Source organism: Pinus tabuliformis, chromosome 8, assembly GCF_031772625.1.
Source record: "Pinus tabuliformis cultivar Carrire ecotype Pingquan chromosome 8, CPIR1, whole genome shotgun sequence".
In the NCBI taxonomy this organism is placed as follows: domain Eukaryota; kingdom Viridiplantae; phylum Streptophyta; class Pinopsida; order Pinales; family Pinaceae; genus Pinus; species Pinus tabuliformis.
In genome coordinates, this window is record NC_142294.1 from 1734285405 (window position 1) to 1734308098 (window position 22694).

General features: G+C 38.0%; 2 protein-coding genes across 2 annotated transcripts in view; one reads left to right on the plus strand and one right to left on the minus strand.

Annotated features, from left to right (window-relative positions):
* The window catches only part of LOC149243020 (ATP-dependent RNA helicase fal1-like), a 282436-nt gene that overhangs the window by 78863 nt on the left and 180879 nt on the right, over positions 1-22694 (plus strand). Inside the window, exon 2 of the mRNA XM_089367746.1 lies at positions 3976-4113. Coding sequence (XP_089223872.1) covers positions 3976-4113 — 138 coding nt within the window. The remainder of the gene's footprint in view (positions 1-3975; positions 4114-22694) is intronic.
* On the minus strand, positions 4881-5982 carry LOC149243021 (uncharacterized). Its single transcript, XM_089461043.1, has 3 exons — positions 5865-5982; positions 5640-5781; positions 4881-5535 (listed from the first exon to the last, which is right to left on the minus strand). Exons 1-3 carry the CDS (start codon positions 5980-5982, stop codon positions 5052-5054), a joined length of 744 nt encoding a protein of 247 aa, XP_089317169.1. The 3' UTR covers positions 4881-5051.

Consider the following 22694-nt stretch of genomic DNA (forward strand, 5'->3'; position numbering starts at 1 on the left):
TTTTTATAAAAAATAAATATTTAATGTGTTTTTTACAACGATCGAGTCATTGAAATTGAGCAGGCCGAGTCGAGGAGTCGGAGTTGGAGTCGACTCTCCGCTGAGTCGGTGTCAGAGTCAGAGTTTTAAAACATTGGTGTGTGCTAGTATTTTCTCAGTTCCAGCGTTATTTATTTTTCCGCAGTTTTATTTGTGAAGGCTGCAGTATGTTTATTTCGATATTTGTGGTAGCCAAGAAATTGTTAAATTAATTAACATTTAGAAGAAATAATACCAGTTGCTGCAATAACATTCCGGTATTGGAATTTTTACAATTGCTTAATTAATTAAGTGACTTTTATGATTCTTTCCTAAGTCTAACTTAGGAAAAGCACATTGATTAATTATTTAATTAATGTTGGCTATTGGGCTAAGGTTTTCTAAATAAAAGTGATTCTTTCACTTCAATGAATTAGATCTGATCTCTACTATTAATCTCAAGTGGGTTAGGATTTAATCCCAGCCATCCATCACTTTGGAGAGTAGGTTTATGGATTTAGCTTTATGAGAAATTATAAAAGAAGACCCAAGGAGAGGTGGAAGACACATCATAATCATTGAGAGAGTGATTTTCTCAAGTGAAGAGTGAGAGACTCAAGGCCAAGGAGAAAGAAGTGTTGCATTAGGAAATTTTGGAGAAGTAAGTTTGGAGGTTGAGTTACTGAGTACTGAATTTGCAGAGGGCTGAGATCTCACTCACACGAGTTGAGGGCTTGCATAGGGAGGCTACAATTTATGGCTTGGCTTGGTTTGAGTGAGCTGTCTAGCATGCGGGTCATATGAGGGGCGTCTAGGAGAGAGTAAAGATGAGTCAATTGTGTCTTCCTTGCCTCCTTGCAGAAACCCTTGAACTCGTTGGAGGTATAATCTCCCCCATTTTTTGATCTTGAGACTTTGATGTTCCTCCCTATCTAGTTTTCAACTAGAGCTTTGAACTCTTGAAACTTGTTAAAGACCTCATCGTTGGTTTTTAGGAAGTAATCCCAAGTATTGTGAAAGTAATCATCAATGAAGGAAACATAGCACATTCTATAATTGATGCAACTTACATTGATCCACAATCATTTGAATGTACTAGGTCTAGAATCTCCTTAAACTTATGTTCATTGCTTGGGAAAGTAGCCCTGGCATGGTTGCTAAGCATGCACCCTCTACAAACACCATTTTGCTCAATATTGAACTCTGGATGACTTGTGACCATCCATCAGAATAGGAAACACCTTGTGATGTATGTGCCCCATCCTCTTGCCTTTATACTTCCAATCCTAGATGACTAATGTCTTTATACTTTTAGTTGAGACTGTAACCCTAATATTTTTGTGAGTTTACTCCTAGTATAAGTCATGCAAGTATGAGAGACACTTTTTTAGACTTAACAACTAAATATAAGACTTCATTTTTTACTAAAGTGAATTACAAGCTTTACTCTTTGAAAATAGAAAATATCTTGAACTACTTTTTGCATGTTCACATTGAACTTGTGAGGAAGTCTTGTCTGAGCTATAGTTCTCAACAAAGAGTAAATTCGTTTAAATGGTTTTACATGTTTAGTACATAGAGTGGATGAATGGACCAGAGAATAGTATCTTTTATTGTGCAAATGGAGTTGAATCAAGATTTAGTGAGAGGCTGTCCTATTGTGGAAGGAACAATATGGCTGCGTACAAGTTTAATTAGCCTTTTTCTTGCTATCTCAAATTTCAAAAATTTACCAAGGGAGACTAATAGTGTAGATAAACTCCGTTGGCTATGGAATTTTTACCTGTCAAAATGGATTACAAGTGCACACTACCAAGTATATAGAAACATTACATATCAATATGAAACATCTCTAGTGTTTTCCTTGCATGGGTAGGTGAGGTTAAGTGAAGTATGCCTCTATTGGATATGAACTGAGGCATCCAAGCCTGCATCCTCCCAGAGATCTGTGCCCTAACTCAGACTGGAATCCACATATATGCACCCCTTTATTAACTAGGAAATTGTGTCCTTGCTTGTTGTTAAAATTGGCAACTAGGGCCAAACTCCATGTGGGTCATCTTATTTATGGCAGCTGGTATTTTTCTTGGATCCCTCTCATCGAGAGGTGTAGGATTGATCTAAATATCATTTGATTCTGATAAGTATTCATGGAGTTATGAATTTATTTGCGTTATAAAACAATTCGTCAAGGTCGGCCAGCAACCAAATAAACCCCACATGTGCTCAACGTTTTAGTATAAATAGAGGTGGCCTTCAAGTCATTTCAATACACTTGGTATCTCTTCCTCTCTCTACTTGTCTTTGGGATTTAGTAGGAGGAGAGATCCTAAGGAATAATGTTGCTTTGATCCAGAGGGCAGAAAGCTGGAACTGCTGGAAAAGCCAGAATTGCTGGAAAAGACGGAATTGCTGGAAAAGCCAGAAAAGCAGGAAAAGCAGGAAAAGCTAGAACTGTCGGAAAAGCTGGAAAAGCCGGAAAAGATGGAACTGCTGGAATTATCGGAAAAGCCGGAACTGTCGGAGAAGCCGGAACTGTCGAAATGCCGGAAAAGCCGGAACTGCCGGAAATGTCGGAAAAGCCAGAATTGTCGGAAAAGCCAGAAAAGTCGGAACTGCCGGAAAAGCCGGAACTGCCAGAAAAGTCGGAACTGCTGAAAAATCCGGAACTACAGGAACTGCCGAGAACTACCGAAATAACCGGCGCATCTGTCTCCGAAGGAGAGTAGCATACAAGAGACAGCTAACTAACATTGGGACAGTTGTATGGTAGTTAGCAGCAAATACACCAAGCATGCAATGTTATAGCTAGCATGCAAGGGACAACAAGCATGCTAGGGACAACAAGCAAGCAAGGTGCAGCCAACACATAGGTCAGGATGACAACATGGTGCAGCAATGGCACATAATGCAGTACAGTGATGGGTACAGTCATGATTAATGAAGCGTAATGAGACGCAGCATAGTGATGATGGGTGCAGCATGGTGAGGTGCAGCATGATGACGAAATGCAGCAGAACGATAGGTGAAGGAGTCACCTTGGAGAATTAGTTGAAGCAGCATGTCTTCAATTGATCTCATGTATCATCTTCTTAGAGATGATCTATGCTCTTTTCTAGATAAGTCAAAGTGTTGACTTCTGTTGTAAACGTACTATCTTTCTCTCTCTCTGTGCTGAACTATTGATGAACATATAAGAAAAATTGATCAAGGGTTTCCCCACATTGGGGTTTGTCCTTGGCTACCATCTTGTGTCCTCTTGTCTTGGCTTGTCTTCTGCGATTTATGTTTATGTTCTATCTGCAGTTTACTTTAATGCTGATGTGATTGCTAATCTGGAAAAGATATGGAGCTAACTGTGAAAATTGAAATAAATTGCTTTAAGCATAGAGCATACCTAAAATTAACACTCGTGCATGCAAATGCTAACTAAAGTGAAACCCAAACTAAGACAATTGCTAAATATAAAAGGTATTTAAACAGGAACTAAACTAAGGATGGAACATGCATGCATCCTCTATCTTTTTCTCTCCATAAATGCTCCTATGCCCTCATTACTACTGTATGGAATTACTAAGGAGGCCTGTATGGAGCTACTGTAGGAGGGTTGCCTCATTGCTGTACAGACCTGCAAAATGTTACACATGCCTTCTCTGTATGCACCCAGGTCTCCTCCTTTCACTGATGCCATTAAAGTCACTCTGCTGTACACTGTCACAGGTAATAAAAATCCAACATCTATATATTGATTGTATTAGTACATTGATATGCGTTTAGCAATGCAATGATTGTGATGCAGTGATCCATAGTTTGATGTTTACATATTTGTAGAATCAATGAATCATGGTCTTTTAAGAGTTGTTGAATCATTTGATGCTGCATTGTATTTTCCAGTACGCTCAAGTTTTTTATATTCTTTATATTGAGAAATAATGAAACTCTTTGTTTTTGATACAGGGGACTTTGGTTGATCTGTTAGGTGTTTTGGGTGGGAAATTTGGCCTGCCCATTGTTATGTGTTGCAGTTCTCGAGATGTTCTTGATGCTCTCTGTGCAGCTATATCTAGCCTACCATATATATCCCTATCCAGTTTAGTATGTTGTATAATCTCATCTCTTTGCCATGAAAACATTGGCGATGTTTAATTTCATTGTTAGTTAATTAATCTTTGTTTAAAATAGGATTTTTCATTATTTAGGAGAATGCAAGCCTAAGGTTCAGGTGAAAAATATAACTAACATTTCACTATTAGTTGGCAGACGTCATTGATGCACAAATGAAAAATTTACTTCAGACGTCATTGATGCACACATGAACAATTTACTTATACTTTTTTGGTATTTTTGATGACTAATTACAACTATTCCTGGTGTAACTGATAAAATAATTACAACTATTCCTGGAGTAACCGATAAAATAATTACAACTATTCCTGGTGTAACTGATAAGATTATAGTTTGTTTGAAGTTAAAAACCATTGTGTGCAATGTTTTCCTCCATAAATTGTGTGCCTAAATATATGAACCTTCCAAAGCTAGTGACACTGATTTGTATTTTGTTATGATATTAATGTGGTATAAGTGGTCAAATGTATATGCAAATAGAAGATCAGCCACATAGTGGATCTATATGGGCAACGGGTGAGGGCTTGTATATACCAATGTGGAAAAAGTCGCTGTCGGGATTAATTCGGCAAGGGTCCAAAAGTTGAAAAACTCGGCAAAGTCGGGAGTTTTTTGAAAAAGTCGGCAAAATTAAAAAAACACAAAATTATTCATTTTTTTTTAATTTTTTTTAACATCTAGAGTATCCACAACATCAAATAAATGCATTTCCACATAAACATGTAAAGAAAGCTAATATATAATATGTATATGAAGTCTAGTGCTGCATCACATATCAAAATAGTGAATCCACTCCTGAATTTTGAGTCCTGTCTGAGTTTCAACTCTCAAGAGTCAAAATATCAACAAAAAATATAATAAATGTACATCATGAGTCATCTAAAAGTCATCAAGTAATCACTAATCAGTCACTGAGATCCTCTTCCCCTTTTACGGGAATAGGGAATGGCTTTGCCTTTTCCTCTAGAGGAAGAAGACCCTGCCCCTGAGGATACAAAAGGAAATGGACTCAATCGTCCTCTAGAAGCTGATGGAAGAGGTGGCCTCTGTGCTACGCTGCCGCTGCTGCTGCCCACCCTAGATGGTGTCACCTCCTCCTCAGCATCCTCATCCAGCTCTGCTACTGCCTCCTGACCCTGATGTTGCTCCGCCTCCTCCTCCTCTATCTCTAGCTCTCCCTCCTCTGCAACTGCTACATCCTCTAGATCCACACCTAACCAATCCGGGATCGTGTCCAAGATTGGCCCCTCAGTCTCGACTCTCCATGCAGCGGTGGTATCAATATTGTCCAATGAGATGGCTTCCACATCAGTAGGTTTCTGAAGCTGTCTCACCCACAATCGAAGATTGTAGTAGACGTATACCATGTCATTGAGGCGTTTGGATTCCAATCTGTATTAGGGTCATAGATTGTAAATTAGTACTTAGAAAATTTAAATATTAAAATTATTCAAATGAATTCAAAAAATTTAATTTGAAATCTTTTGAGTTTTTACCTGTTGCGCTTTTTGGAGTGTATTTTGTCAAATACACTCCAGTTGCGCTCACACCCAGAGGAACTGCATGTTTGGCTGAGCACTCGAATGGCAAGCTTTTGGAGATTTGGTACCCTGGCACCATAGCTTGTCCACCAAGCATCTACAAGTTAAAAGAAAAATGAGAAACATAAAAAAAAACATTGAAATTCTAAACTTGAAAATTTGAAACAAACTGAAACTTACCTGGCATTTTGGTCGTCCTATTCTGAATAGCCATGTCAAAACAAAATGTGCCAGTGGCCATCTTATAGACCTCCATTTCTTTAGAAATCTCCTCACGTTCTCGCCTAGATGACACCATCCTCTCGACACAAGTGAAGAATCCATCCATCACCTCGGCATCAAATCTGAAACCACAAGCATAAGAAAATGCAGGGTTGAGGTAGACACCTGCAGCATGAATGGGGCGATGGAGGGTATTGTTCCATCGCTGATCAATCACTCCCCATATGACCTGTTGTTTCTCCAACCCCTCGTCTCCCTTATCTGCATAATAAGCACGGATGGCTTCTTTGGCCCTATCCATGGCCTCATACAAGTAGCCCATTGCGGGCTTCTCTCCATCAACCAACCGAAGAACCTTTACCAAAGGTTCTGAAATGGCACACACCTCCTCTACTCCTGCCCAAAAGCTCTGATCATATGAAACTAGTCTGCATATGCCCTCTCCCTCCGGTTTGCGGCTAATAGATAAAGAACGCCATTCCGCTGAGAGAAACATGCTCTTCACCTCCCACATAGAATTCAACAGAGACTGAAGAGATATGAAAGTAGTGGCAAATCGTGTAATGGCAGGCCGCACCAACTCTTTTTTGTTGGTGAATTTTCTCATCAAGCTAAGCACAGATGAATGATTATAAATAAATTTTGTTATGCTCTTGGATGATTCAACAATATCCCTCACAGTAGGAATTTTACCTATATCCTCCAACATCAAGTCAATGCAATGAGCAGCGCAAGGTGTCCAAAACAAGTTAGGATACCTCTCCATAAGCATCTTGCCAGCTGCAACATAATTTGCAGCGTTGTCCGTTATGACTTGGACAACATTGCTTGGGCCTACTTCCTGAATGAAGATGTCCAACAACTCACATAATAAACGTGCATCTTTAATGTGGTCAGATGCATCAACAGATTTCATAAACATTGTCCCCTTGGGACAACTAACCAAGAAGTTAAGAAGGGTCCTACCCTTCTGATCAGTCCAACCATCTGACATGACTGTGCATCCAGTGTGCTCCCATGATGCCCTAAACTCTGCCAATCTAGCAGTGCACTCAGTCTTTTCATCTTGAAGAAGAGGCCCTCTCAACTCTGCAAAGGTGGGGGCTTTGTACCCCGGGCCAACGACAGCAACAGCATCAAACATAGGCTGGTAGAATGGGTTTGTCTTGGCAATGTTGAAGGGAACATCGCTCCATAGAAGACACCTACTGACCAACTTGTCAGCTTCTGCCTTTTCCTTTTTTTTCAATGATGATCTAATCCCAGGTTGTGAACCAGCTGCTGTTCTAGGAACAAAAAAAGATGAGATAGAAGGATGAGTACCACTACCCAATGTACCCATGGGTGAGGAAGGTGATGCTGCTGTAGAAACATTGCCACTCTCAATTCCCCCCACTCTTGAGCCCCCTGCAATTTGGTTTCTTAGTGTTGCCCTGGTGTCTTTTCCTTCCTCTTTATCCATCAATGATTGAATGGCCCGTCGGATGATTTCTGGAGTTGTCTCTTTGCAAAGTTCAATATTTTGGCCTGGAATTTGCCCCAAATGGAATTTTAATCTGTTGATGCCTCCTGACATATGCTTTCCACACAATTTGCAAGTCAAATACATTCTATTGACCGTCCCAGTTTCAGGTATAACATCAGGCTCACCAAACTCCCACATAGAATCCAAAACCCTCGGCATTTTGTTTTAAACTTTGAGCTGGAATTTAAAGTTTAAACCTGGGCACAAAAAGAATGGAAACAAATTCAAATCAGCAAATTATAATTAGTAATTTACTAATTTGTATTGCACTCAGAATTTAGAAACAAATTAGTAAATAATAAATATTAAATAATAAATCATAAATGTATGTACAGTGAAATAATTTATTACAGTCATAATTTATTAAATAATTTATTACAGTCATAAATATTAAATAATAACAATAAAATAAATATAAATAAATTATGTTAGACATAAAAATCCAAATTTTTTAGTAACGAGAACATTTACAAAACACTTGGAATCCCTTCAAACTGCAACAGTTAGTGATGAGATTCAAGTGGCAGCAAAGAAGTCAAGAAACCAATGATCACAACAGTGAGAGAAGCAGCCCAAATCACACAAGAAAACACTTACCCAAGATGCAAAAGATGCAAAGAGTGAATGCCCAATGAGACAAGATGACTGTCAACTAGTCTATTCTTTACACCACTGTCATGTCTATGATCAGACCTTACAGTGCCTATATCAGACCTCAAATTAGAGTAACAGTCCTCCCAAAAATCTCAAGAGATGCCAAGTAATGCAAGCTCAACCAATGCAAATGATATGCCAATGAAAATAGACGACTGTTAATTAGTTTTATGCCACTGTTACATATTTATGTCACTGCTGTATGTGACTTACTGTAGCTGTAGGTGATATATCAGACCTCTGAAATGTCTATGTCAGACTTGTAAAACTCTGAAATTTAATACTTCAGTTCTCTACAAACCATGAAAAATGCCAAGATGAACAAACTAACCAATGCCAATGATCTTATGATGATTGTCAATGAATTTTATGGCACCTTTGTGTTACTGTATGTGTTATTTAGGACTGTTATAAGACTGTAATACAAAGTTCAAAGTTTAGACCTGACTCTTCTACCCAACTTCGGACCTCTGGCAAAAGATTTCAGGACAGTCACTATAACTCAAAGTTCAGAGTTCCATATGGTGGTATCTTATGTGATACAGAGTTAAATTTCTTTAAACTTTCATGATTAGAGATTTGCTTGAGTGTTTTCATGATTAGAGATTTGCTTTGAGTGTTACGTAACAGTTATAAAGTATAATACTATAAACATTAAAGTTTTAAACTTACCTTGTCACCTTGCCGGGCTTGACGGCGGACGCTTGAGCCTTGCGGCTAGCAAATGCACACCCACGGGCCACAACTTCTTCGAACTGGAAAGTTGGAAACCCTCGTTTCTCCTCCACAGCGAACAAGCCAGCCCAAAACACAATTAAAAAATAAAACGACGAATTCTGGTTTTTATGCCCGCGGACGAAATTTTTTTTAACTTAGCTGATTTTTTGCCATCGACTCCCGATTTAATCGGGAGTAATTCGATTTAATCCCGATTTTTTCATTTTTTAAAAAGTCGGCAAAAAGTCGGCCGATTTAATCCTTTTTTTGAAAAAATCGCATTTTGGGGAATAAATCCCGATTTTATCGGGACTTTTTCCACACTATATACACGAAGTCAATAGAGTGATTATTACACACATTGGTTTATCATTATGGTATATGGATGTACTTCGGTTCCTTGGGAGTTCTTCTCCTAATGTACAAGGAGTTATTGTATAACTCATCATTAACAATAATTTTGGGCTTGTGCTCCATGTGCATATTTTTGTGTACATTGTCTACATGCAGGTTGTCATTCTTTATTGTCTGCTGGCTTCATGGCATTTGGTATCAAAGTGGATGATTATCTGTTGGGCACCTTTAAGGAGGACATTCATTATTGCCATTACTTTAAATAGGGACCTCCTAATTGAGTGAGACTTGAAATGTTGGAAACGAGACATCTATTTTCTCTAGTTAAAGTTACAGCAACAGAGGTGTGGGACTGTACCATGTTGATGATAGTAACATTAGAGAGGTACTTCTGCCCCAGTTTCTAAACGTGTGGAAGTCGTCCAAAGGACCCTTAACTTTAACAATTATTTTATTAAAGTAATTTCCTTTTATAAGAAAAAGTGAGTTAATCTAATGAAATGCAATGGTTACTTGCATTAGTGAATTAGATTAATCTCAACTGTTGATCTCAAGTGAAGTTGATATCTAATCTTAATCGTTAATCGCTTTGGAGATTTAGTGCTGTGGATTTGGTCAATAACCCAAACTTATAAAAGGCAGGTTAGGCTAAAGGAGAAGACACATCTAGTGAGCACAGCACAAGACACAGTGAGATAGTGAGATGTCAGTGATTGGGTGGAGGACATTCATCCAAGTGTGTAGATTTTAGAGGAAGAGAACAAGGGCAGCAAGGGAGAAGGATCCAGCAGCCAGCAAGATCAAAGGACAGGTTTTGAGGGTTTTCTCAACTGGAAAATTTCCAGGTTTTGCTGTTTGTAATTTTCCTCAGTGGGCATTTAATTTCCAAGGATGGGAGGCCCTTGTATTCTATAAAACTAATGTTAATGGACAGCAGATTTGAAGGGTATAAATTTCTGTGTGTGCATGTATACGATTGGCTATTTTGCTTCCACTGTTTTATATTTTATTTACCTATTAAAAGTCCAGCAGTGCTTTTATTCAGTAGATCTGCAGTAAGTAAATTTACAGCAAGAGAATTTACCAAGTAATAAATTGCCAATAGCTGGGGTTAGTGAATTTAACACACCAGTCATAAAACTTTTCATTGTCTGCATGCAGGGTTGTCATTCTTGATTGTGTTGGCCTCAGAAAATTTGGTTATCAAAGTGGATGATTATCTTTTGGGCATGTTAATCTAGGTTGTCATTGATGTCAATATGGCAGTGGCCAGGATGACAAATATTCTTGAGATGCTACAATGTCATTGATGAAGATGCCAAGTCACTAATGAAGAAGTGTCAAGTGTACCTTGATGATCTAGGAGCTCTTGATGACCTATGTGATGAATGTCCTTACCTTTGATGGTCTTGATGATCTTATGAAGCCATAACCTTAGATGTCCTTACCTCCAATGATCTTGATAATGGAAGACTATACGATGATGATGAAAGACTACATGTTGCATATAATTGATGACACATCACTATCTTGGGGACATGATGACATTTATGAGCCTAGGAGCCTTGATGAAGAAACCAAACAAAAGTAAGCTCATCCATGAGAAGCCCATCCATGAAAAAATGTTGCTGTCCTATATTTATGCACTAAATAACGACCAGTCACATTAAAAATTATTTTTCACCTCCTTAGAGGCAGAATCTCACCATGAGACCTTCACCATCTTGAAGAGCATAATTTTGCCTTTCCAATGAGCTATTACACAGCCCGAAACTCCAAGCGGTTTGAAAGTTATGAATTTTTGAAGTTAATTTATTAAATCTGGACATGGAGCTGACCTGAGCAGCCTACACAAGTCGGCCTCCAAACAGGGACATGACTGTTTGGGATGACAAAAGTGTATGTATAAGAAAGGTACTCGGTAATCTAGGGAAAGGAAGAGAGGGTTTGAGGGTTAGGTTTAGGGGATAAAACATGTGAAGGAGTTTCCCAATCCCTAAAATCCTTGTTAGAATTGGTATCCTGAATGGTTGGTTCTTGAAGAATGGTCTTTCAAAGGAGTGGGACCACATGGGGCCAAGTGGACCTAGTCTAGGGTATGAGGAAGGAATGTAGCAACCAATGATATTCTTACCCTAGACAAGGTGGAGAGAGGATAAAAGAAAATATAATTACTCAAAGATGTTGGTTTGACCCTCGGAAGTGCTAGCCTTGGGGATGGCAGGGCAAGTTTTGGTTCTGGAGCTAGGGCTTGGATTTTCTCCCAATTCCACCGTCGGAATGTCTTCAAATTTGTAGGAGGGCTAGAGGAAATGCTAGCGAAGGAGACCCTAAGAGATCGAATTTTCCGGTGGCTAGCTTGTGGGGAAATTGATGCCCTAGGCACCCCAATGTGGCTAGATTTGGGAGAAGGTGAAAGAATGAGAGTTTTAGTGACCACCCTTGGTAGATCAGTGTCTTAATCCTTGGGAGAATGGAGTCTATGTTGATTATGTGTAAGATTTCTTGGTTCCCAATCAAGAAGGCCTCAAGATTACTTCACAAATCCCCTTGGTCAAGTGAAAGCAATCTTGCATTATACTTCAAATGCACAAGAGGAGTGGATTATCAAGGTCAAATTTTACCCCTAGGAGATTTCGCTCACACTACATGGCCCATACTGGAGGGAATGTTATAATAGATACAATTCCACAATATTAAGCAATAATTGCATGCAACAATTAGCCCTAAAACAAAGAAAATCCCAATCCAGCATATATGACAAAAAATAACAAGAATAACATCAAAATTTCGTACTTACATGCAGTAGAGTATATCCAACCATTCACAAATGACAATAGAGAAGCTCCAAGAGAAGACAAACCAACAACCATACATCAAAATTCATCTATAAAAGCTCCAATTCATCCTCCAGAAAAAGTGGGAAATTCTCTAAAGAGGGAGAGATCCAATCCAAAGTGATCATGAGAAATGATCTCACCTTACTTGTATTTATACACATCTTAGTGTTGAGTAATCTAGGGCTTGAATAGTTAAAAGATTTCTCTGCTTGATAATTGTTTGTGATATACTTTTAGTTCTTAGCTTATAGTCTTTTCTTCGTTATGCTATTATTGTGTTCTTTTCATCTAGACAATTACCAATATGCACAATAAAAGACAAGTGACACAGTATGTAGGCTTGTCAACCAGGGCCAAAACCTCTCACCTCTTGAGAGGAAAACCCGATCAAAATTCTTTTTCTAGATCTTCAATTGATAAGTACCAAGACCATGACAAAGATCGTTGACTCTAGTATCCTCCCAAGAACCCTGTCACTAACCTTGATGCTCTGCCTCTTCCCTCTCTCGACTTTCTTCTTGATCTTGAACTGCTCTCCTCGACTCCTTCTAGAGAAAATCGGTTCTCTATCCTTCACATTGCTTCTTCTCGACTTCTAGAGAAACTCGGTCTCTAGATCTCTATCTCGGTCACCCAAAATAAGTACCCAGAAGAACCCTTCCTTCGCTGACCCCAGAAAAACCTTCCTTCGTAATCCCCAGAAGTAACTCTCCTTCGCTATCCCAGAAGATTCTCTCCTTCATTGTCCCAAAAGATTCTTTCCTTCGCTAACCCAAAAGAATCTTTTCTTCGCTGACCCAGAAGAAACCTTCTTCGCTGCCCCAAAAGAATCCTTCTTTTTTGCCCAGAAGAATCCTCCTTTTCCCTTCTTCGCACTTCTCTTCACCGAATGCTTGTCAAGTTTTCTTGCCTCTAAGTGAGGCAGAGTTAGGCTCTATATACACCTGATCTCATGCCCTTTAGGGCGACATGATCACTAGAGATTAGGCCGACTTCTTCTAGCATGTTCTTTCATCGTTGTAGGCCGACTTGAAGAGGATAAGTGACAAGGTCTTGGAGGATACTTTACATAGACAAATTTGACCTTTTACAAAGTGAAACATGACTTCATTACATGAAAATGACTATATCATTTTATGACTAGATGACAGATAACTCCTAAAGACTCTTAATGGGAGTTTTGACTCAAAAACAAAATCTTTTGCTCATGAAACCCATGAAGCAAGTATATACAATACTTTTATTTTTTTTCTTTACATCTCATTACATAAAATCATAATTACATATCATTATGAAGACCGAACCTAGTTACACTTTTCAACACTTAGCAGTTCGAATTAGCTTCCTTGGCCTACATAAGCCCCAAAATAAAATAATGTGCTAATAATACAACTTTTGGTGACAAACCCACCAAACTAGCTCATAAATGAAAAAGGTAAGCCTCTAAAGAGGTCAAATAATAATCTATGCATATCGTAGGGACAACCTTGTCTAAGGCCTCTACAAGCAGCAAAACAAGTGGCTGGTCTACCATTGATCAAAGGGAAAATCCAAGGGGATCCAATGCAAGCATTAATCCATAAAATAAAATCATTACTGAATCCTAATTTTTCCAAAACAAGGAAAAGAAAGGAATGATTTACTCGATCAAATGCATTTGCCATATCCAACTTAATAACCATTCCAACTTCTCCCGCCTCCTTACTCGAATGAATAGCTTCCTGAACCAGTATAATGTTATCTAGAATATGTCTCTGCTACATAAACCCACCTTGGTTCTCTGAAATAAAGGAAGAGAGCAAGGGTTTGACTCTGTTGGCGATGATTTTAGTCAATATTTTATAAGAAGAGTTGCAAAGTGAAATGGGTCGAAATTTGGAGAAGTTAGTTGGGTTGACTTCCTTGGGGATTAGAGCAAGAAAGGAAGAGTTTGTGCTCCTTCCAATTTTCTTTTTGATTCTGCTGTGGTTCAACATTCTAAGGAGGTCCTTTTTTATAGTAGACCAATATAACCGATAGAAGCATATGGAGAACCCATCAGGTCCAGGGGCTTTCTCAGGTTCCAAGGACCAAATCACTTTTTGGAATTCATCTTCCTTAATTTCTTCTAAAAGAATCTAATTAGCAGCAAGAAAGATCACCTGAGGTAAAGCATGGAGGAAGTCCTTTGCTCAATCAAGAGGGATATGATCTTTACTAAGAAGAGATTTGAAAAAGTTGAAAGCCTCTTCCTTGATTTCCACAAAGGAACTATCTTTCGACTTCCCTTTAGGCGCAATTTCCTTAATTCTATTTCGAGCCTCCCTAGATTTAGCTTGCTTATGAAAGAAGGCAGTGTTGGAGTCCCCAACTTTTAACCATAAGCTGTGGGATTTTAACCTCCAGAGATTTTCTTCTTGACAACTTAAAGCGAATATCTGTCTAGAGAGATCCTTTTCTTGATGAATGTGTTTCTCCTCTATTGGAGCTTCTTCCATTAGTTTATAGTGCTCCTCAAGTTCTTGAACTTTGTCTCTCCTTTTTTTACCTGGAGGTTGATAGTTCTCCTTCAACCATTTCTCGAGTTCTCTCTTCACATTCTTTAACTTGGATTCCCAAACAAAATTCAGGGAGCCCTGAACCGTGGTCTTCCATGCCCTTTCCACCAATTCCTAGACCTCTTCCGAAAGCCCCCAATTTGCATTGAACTTGAATGGCAAAGGCCCGAGGTTTTCCATCTATTCCATTTTGATCATAATTGGACGATGATCAGAGTCTCCTTTAGATGCTATTGTCGATGAGCAGTCAATACCTTTAAATAGCCAACAACTATGAATCAAGAATCAATCCAAGCGAGCTGATATATATTGGTTTCCTGTTCGTCTATTAGACCACGTGTATTTCCCTACCTTTGGGAGAATGTCCAACCTATCCCAACTGTTTATTATATCTTCCATTTGGTCTTTAAACGAATCTTTCACTATAGTTCCTTCTCTTTTTTCTGCATTATTTAGAATGGTGTTGAAGTCTCTTCCAATCACACTATTTAGATGCAAATTCCTTTCCTTTAGAACTTCCAATGAGTCCTAGAATTCCACATTTCACTATATAACACTGGAACATATATATTTATAAAGGGAATTCATTCTCTCGCTTCTCTTACCTCCAAAAGAGCCAACACCCAGGATTTCGTCTTTAATTCTTCCACCAGGGAGAAATACTTATTTGACCAAAAAATGCCTAGACCTCCAGAGGCTCCTCTGGACGATTGAACAGTCCCAGAGCACTCTTTCCAAAATACTTCAGCAACTTTGATTACCTTTGTTTCCTCCAGCTTTGTTTCTTGGATAAAAACAACCATCGGTGATTCTTGTTTTATTATGTCTCTCACAGCTAGGTTTTTAGCAGGGTTCCCTAGTCCCCTTATGTTCCAAGAAATTACTTTCATTTAATAGAGGTGACTTGATTAAGCCCACCATCCTTTCCTTCCTTATTTTCATTACTTTCCCTTTAAGGATTTTTGTAATGACTGATTGACTTCCCAATTTTTTGTTCAACTCAACTTCTTTTTCCCTTAATACTTTTTGTTTTGGTCTGCCTTTTTCTTTGAACTATCAGTTTCCTGACTGCTACAATCATCTGCCCAGGGTAAGTTTTGAGTCATATGATGTGTAATGACTCTCGCAATTTCCTCATTAACATTGCCTGGTTGTTCGCTTGGGGGATTTGGAGCTGGAACCACCCTGGGGGGAGGCTTCAAGTTCGATTCTTTTGGATGGACTGCTCTCAGCCACTATTTCACCATCTTCAACTCCTTCTTTTGCCGTTTCCTTTTCATTGCTTCTATCTTCTTCTTGCAGGATGGGAGTTTCATCCTCATCAGTTGGAATGCTTAGAACATTAAAGTGGTTAGAGGAGGAAGGTGCAACGTTATTACCAATTATTCCTTGAGGCTTTTGAGTTGTTCCTTTCCATTTTGATCCTTTCCTTTGCTTCTGCCATTGGTCCTCCTGGGGAGATGTGGTGTCCACTATTTTTTGCCCTGCTTTAAAGCAGTTCCTTGCAAAGTGTCCATAGTCGTGGCATTGTCGGCACTTAAATGGGATTTGTTCATAATCCAATATTTGTCTCTGCTTCCATTCTCCCAAGTTTAGGTTAATCTCTGTTGGTAAGCCTTTTTCCAAATCAACTTCCACACAAATTTTGGCACAAGCAAATTGAGAACCCTTAGGTTCAGATTTGTCCTGATATTTGCCTAGCCCATTACCAATGGCCCTGAAGCAGTCATCGCTCCAGCAAGAGATGGGGAGCCTAGGGAGCTTGACCCACATTGGAATAGCAGTGGGTATGTCTTCATCCGGGTTGAAATCCAGAGTCCATTTATTCAGATACATACCTCTAGAGCCAAAGAAATAAGGCCCATTTTGAAACACTACATCTCGATCTTCTTTGATTTCGAATAAGAAAATGAAGAATCCATTTCCCACGACAGATAAGGCTATCTCCCCTTTCATCATGGGCTTCCATGTCTTGCTCATCCATATTTCCATTGACTTGGGAGATGGCCACATCCCAGTAAACTTTCCAATAAGAGCATGTTTCGCATATGCAATGGATGCTTTTCGAGCTCCTTTGGGCAGGGTGATGTTTTTTACTTCATCATTTCTCTTAACAAACTTAGATGGAGCCATTGACGGATGAGGGCGTTTGGGAAGGAATGCCACCAACACTTGAAAGGCAACATCGACAGAGGAGTCAGAGAGGGGTGGAGGGGGAGCAACCCCCTACGCAGAGGCCATTGGAAGGTTCAGGAAGAAAGTAGAGAGCAGTGGCGACAGTAGCGCATAGCTAGGTCCGTGCGTTTATTTCGTTGTTGCCTTAGCAATAAATTGGTAATTTAATTAACAGTGAAATACTATCAATTGATGCAATAGGATTTTAGTACTGAAATTGTCACATGGTATCAAAGTGATTTTGATTAGACAGGGAAGCTCAAAAGCGGAGAAGGAAATTCGCTATTCAGAAGGAGCAATAGGATGAATTTTTGGGGACTGCACAGAGCTTAAGCCAGACAGTGCGAGTTACTTGGGGAAGTTTGATTTTCAGTGCAGGTTGGCAGAAGAATTCAGCTTGCTAGTTCGAGTGATTCCAACAGGCAGAAGGGTAGTTGTAGCTCAAATTTTCGTTGGGCAGATTCCTTATTTGGGCGCAGAAGGGTTTTGCAACAATTTGCAGTAGTAGAATCAACGCCGAGTGGAAGAGAAAGGCACGCACATAGGGAAATTTCTCTTAGGGCGTTTCACATTTTAGAAATCTGATTTTTCCTGTTTCAGATTGGTAGGAGCTATGGGAAATTTTTCTCACTCTAAGAGGGAGTGTGAATAGCAGATCCAATAGCCAAGTAGAGGGAAAGACGAAGATTTTTCGACTAGATTTAGAAATGGCCACAGTTGGGCTTAGAGATCAGGATAGGTTGGAGGGAGCCTCCAACTTTGTCATCTGGAAGGCAAGGATGACCTTCCTATTGGATGAACATGGCCTGAAAGCCTATGTGGACAATGTGGTGGCAGTACCCCAGGATTTAGATAAGCTAAAAGAGTACAGGAAGGAAATGATGAAGGCGAAGAGATTGATCCTGGATGGAATTGAGACCATGTAGTCTCACATGTGGCAGAAAAGGGAACGACCAAAGAAATGTGGGATGTTCTCGTCCAGCTATATCATAACACTTTCAAGCAATTGAAGATGTTCCTGCAAAAGAAGCTGAGAAGCATCAGGATGATGAAGGGTGAAGGCATAGACTCCTTCCTCACCAGGATTTAGGAGGTTCGAGATCAGCTTGCAGCCGTTGGGTAGGCACCTCAACCAACAAAGCTTGTACGTTTGACACTGAACAATGTCTTAAAGGAGTGACAGGTATTTGTCCAAAGTATCTTAGGCAGAGACACATTGTCTAGATGGGAAATGATGTGGTAAGACTTGTAGCAAGAGGAGTTGAGGCGAGCTCTATTGAAGAGCACCATCAGTGGGAGTAGCAACAACGACGTGAAGGGTGAGAAGGAAGAGGAGAATGTGGCCCTAGCATCTAAGTGTCCCAGCTAGGCAGTGTTGAGAAATCTAAAGGGCAATTATTACAATGATTTCTCTTTACTTGATAACTGCTTGTGATTCCTTTTTACTTATTAGTTTTGTTACTTATTATTATGTGTGAGTATTATCAAACAACTACCAAAACAAGGAGGACAAGAACACATAATATAGGTTGCAAGCTAGGGCCAAAACCTCTCCAGTTGAGAGGTAAACCCGGAAATCTCTTCTCTTCCTTATAGATTCTTCAATTGACGAATTCCAAGACCTTAAGACTAAACTCAGTACCCTCCAAGATCAAGACCAACCTCTCCGGATAATGTGCTAACCTTGATCTAGTCAAACCCAGTCAAATCTGTTCCAATAGCACTTCTTCATCCTTCAACTGCAGAATTTTAGCCTCCACTGCAAATCTGAAATTTCGGCCTCCCCAACAGTTGTTGCTGCCACACGTGTGAGCTTCGATCTGCCTTCTGAGCTTTCCTTTGACCTTCGCTTACCTCTCCCTAACTTCTGGAGCTTGAGGATGACCCTTGCTAACCTTCGCTTGACCTTCTTGACTTCTTTTCTCCAAGATCGAACTTGTAGATAGAAACCCTAGATCTGCTGTAGAAACCCTAGTCCTCCTTAGCACATGTGAGTGTAACGACCACTAGTCGTATATGCAACAAAAATATTAAAATACTTCGTAGACAAATACATCCATCATAGGATAGTAAGTGTAAATTGTATATTATATAAAGAATTGATATAGGATGATTACAATTGAGAATGAGGGTCTTGTATATATAGCCAAGTAAGTACCCTTTCACGAACAGGCATGTCTCTAAGACATGCCTTTTCATTATTAACTAACTAACCATTAGTTAATTTACTTATTATTTATTATTATATTTATATTATTATGATTATTATTTATTATCTATTTTTACATAATTTATGTTCATAACATTGCCTTCTCCTTCAAAAAGCTTTGTCCTCAAAGCTTACTGATGAAGGATCAGATCTCTTCTGTCGTTCGGAATATCTTCTTGTTTCTGAGCTTTTATCTTTGTTGATACAAGACGATATGATGTTCTGAGCGATAGACATAATTGTCGTACTGAAAACGGATCAGACCATCCTAGATTAATCTTCTGGGGAATCTTTTGATCCTTGGAGATGTGTGGTGAATAGTTATCGTATGACCAGATTGAGCTCACTTCAATATTCTTTGGAACATAAGTTTGTTTATGTTCTGCGTGATATATATTTGTAGATTGGTTAAGGTGTTTACTCTTGTGATTTGGATGTAGATAAAGAATTTTTCTTGTTTGAACTTCCTTAAACGTTTTTATGGTAGTTTCCTGATTTCTATCAGGTATTGTTGTTGTTGACTTAACTACTGAACCCTTATTTGGTGTCTCCTCTGTTTGAACGACAACCTTTGAGTACGTTTTTACTTCAATAGGGTTTGGATTTCCCTGAACTATGAGATTAGTGGTATTGATGTTTGTTTCTTCAGTTTGCACTGTTACATCTGGAGATTTTGATGCTTCCTTTGCGACAAGTTCTTTGAACCTATTCGTCAATGATTTCTTTTCGTCCTTAAGTTTTTTAATCTGTTTGAGCAGATTTTGATTATGATTTTTGAGACGTAAGCATTCCTCATTCTCTGAGTCAACTTTATTTTGGCCTTCACGCTTCTCGTCTTTTAAACACTTTATTTGTTCTACTAATGTTTGGTTAAGGTTTTTTAAATGTAAATTTTCTTCTTCTTGTTCTAAAAAACGCCCCTTGAGTTCCTTCTTTGATGCCTTAGCTTTCTTGACTTGTTTGAGTAGTTTTTTTTGGTGATCTCTGAGGCACGATATTTCTTTGTCTTTGCTACAAATGACTTCTTCAAGCTCTTTTTGCTTCTTTGATATAGTTTTTTCGTTATCTTGAAACATCAAGTCTGAGATATCCTTAAGGTCTTCAAATGAAGATTTTATTGATTTTGATTTACTTGTTATGTCTCGAAACATGACCATATTCCCTTTATAAGGAAACGTCAAAACTTGTTTTTCTATGTTTAACATGCATGTTCCCAACTCCTTAAACCAGGGTTGACCGAGTATGATGTCACTCTTTTTATCCGTCCTTACAACATGAAATTGAGTTATGTACTTATAATGACCTATTGTCACTTGTAGATCATTAATTTTATACTCTTTTTGGTCAAAAATATTTTTCTTTACACCAATGCTTAGCTCTGGACTTAGCTGATTTGCCAAGTTGATGTTGATATAATTTTTATCGTTGCTTGGGCTGATGGCGACATTAACTTCTCTTCCTTGGATACTTCCTTCGTCATTTTAGAATTGAGCTCCATCATGTTTTTTTCAATGATTGATCCCATTTTGTTTTGTCAAGATGACTTTAGGTATATAATTAAAGTTCCTCTGGACTTTGTACTTCAAGCCTCCTTTAAAAGTGCCTTTTTAATATATCTTTTTCTATAATTCTTCAAAACTCTTCTAATCCAATTTCCTATTATCTTTAATATTTCAAAACTCTTTTTTATTTTTTTTATATATTTCTACTTACGCTTTTTTTCTTTTGTACTTTAAAAAGAATATTTAAATATTGTTTCAATTGGCTTCTTTTAAATATCTTATTGTCCTTTGTATTTATTTTTCATATAACTCTTTAAACTTCAATTCAACTTCACTTTAACATAAACTTTTATATTTTCTCTTTATGTTACCTTTTATAATAATACCCGCTTTGTACTTGTATATATTTTCAATAATTTTATGACTTAACTTTTCTTTAAATACCCCTTTATAATATAATGCTTCTCTTTATATATATTTTATTTATAATTTTTTCTTTTTCTTTTTGAAAAGTTACAACCCTAGTGAAACGTGGCTATTCACCTTTGGCCTATATTATAAAATATATGTTCACTTATGTACTTTTGACTTGCTTAATGTTCTCCACGTAAAAAGTAAAACTTACCATTCACATAAAGAGATTTTGTATTCTTTTTGTTTTTCTTTTACTTTTAAAATACCATGGGCAATTACCACGGGCTTGTAAACCACTTAATGAAGAATCAAAATAATATTATCTACTCTTCACGTAAAAAGTATAACTTACCATTCATATATATAGATTTTGTATTCCTTTTGTTTTTCTTTTACTTTTAAAATACCATGGGCAATTACGATCCACGTAAAAAGTAAAACTTACCATTCACATAAAGAGATTTTGTATTCCTTTTGTTTTTCTTATACTTTTAAAATACAATGGGCAATTACCATGGGTTTCTATAACCACGGGCTTGTAAACCACTTAATGAAGAATCAAGATAATAGTATCTACTCTTCCTTCTCTTACTTATAGTTTTAAATATATTTGGGAAGACTCCCTCTTCTCTTTATTATGCACTTTTTATCAATAATGTAGAACCTTTTTATATATAGGAATGTTCTTCAAAATTTACATCAGACTATATTTATTTATTTTTTTAAAATATTTTTTTTTAATCTTTGTTTTTTGACTTTTTATTTTCTCTCCGTATATATATTAATTTTATTATTATTATTATTGTTATTGAATGGCCAAATGCTTGATAGCGAAATGGAGAAACTCCAAATTCTTGTAGCGAAATGCTTCAATGACAACAATGTTGATGAATTTGACGGTCAAAGACCTAGATCGGAGAACACGACTTTGTGCAGCGGTTGAGCGACCAGAGGATCGAACAACTCTGATACCAATGTAACAACCAAAAGTCGTATATGCAGCGAAAATATTAAAATATTTCGTAGACAAATACATCCATTGTAGGATAGTAAGTGTAAATTGTATATTATATAAAGAATTGATGTAGGATGATTACAATTGAGAATGAGGGTCTTGTATATATAGCCAGGTAAGTACCCTTTCACGAACAGAGACATGCCTTATCATTATTAACTAACTAACCATTAGTTAACTTACTTATTATTTATTATTATATTTATATTATTATGATTATTATTTATCATCTATTTTTACATAATTTATGTTCATAACAATGAGAGAGAAATAGCCCAAACAAAAGTCTCCTTCGTCCTCTTCCTTCTTCGCTGCCTTATTCTTCCTCCTTCCCTCGAATGAGAGATGAATGAAGGTGTCTCAAGGAGGTCGAGTTTCATCCTATATATAGGCTCTTCAAGGTGGACGTGGATCTTCCTTTTAGGTCAACTTGCCAACGTGAGGCCGACTTGGTCTTGGAGGGTACTTTGACTCTTTAAAGGACAATTTTTTTTTCTTTACAAGATACAATGTGCCCAAAGGGGTCTTCAACTTATGATAATGACTCTTTTGACTTCTTGAGCTAAGATAAACCCTAGAAGCATTCAATGGGTGCTTGACCTATTGAATAAAAGACCTTGAGCATGAAATCCATGCTCCAAAATCAATTATTATAATTTTTCTTTCCTTCTACAATTTAGAAGAATCAAAAGTACATTTCATATTTATGAAGACCGAACCTAGTTACACATTTTTCAACAAGTACAGGGGGGAAAGAAGAAGGAAAATGATCTATCATAGGTCAAGTGCTTTAGGTGTGGCGAGCTTGGCCACTACAGTATGTAGCGTCCTCTCAGAAAGGACAAG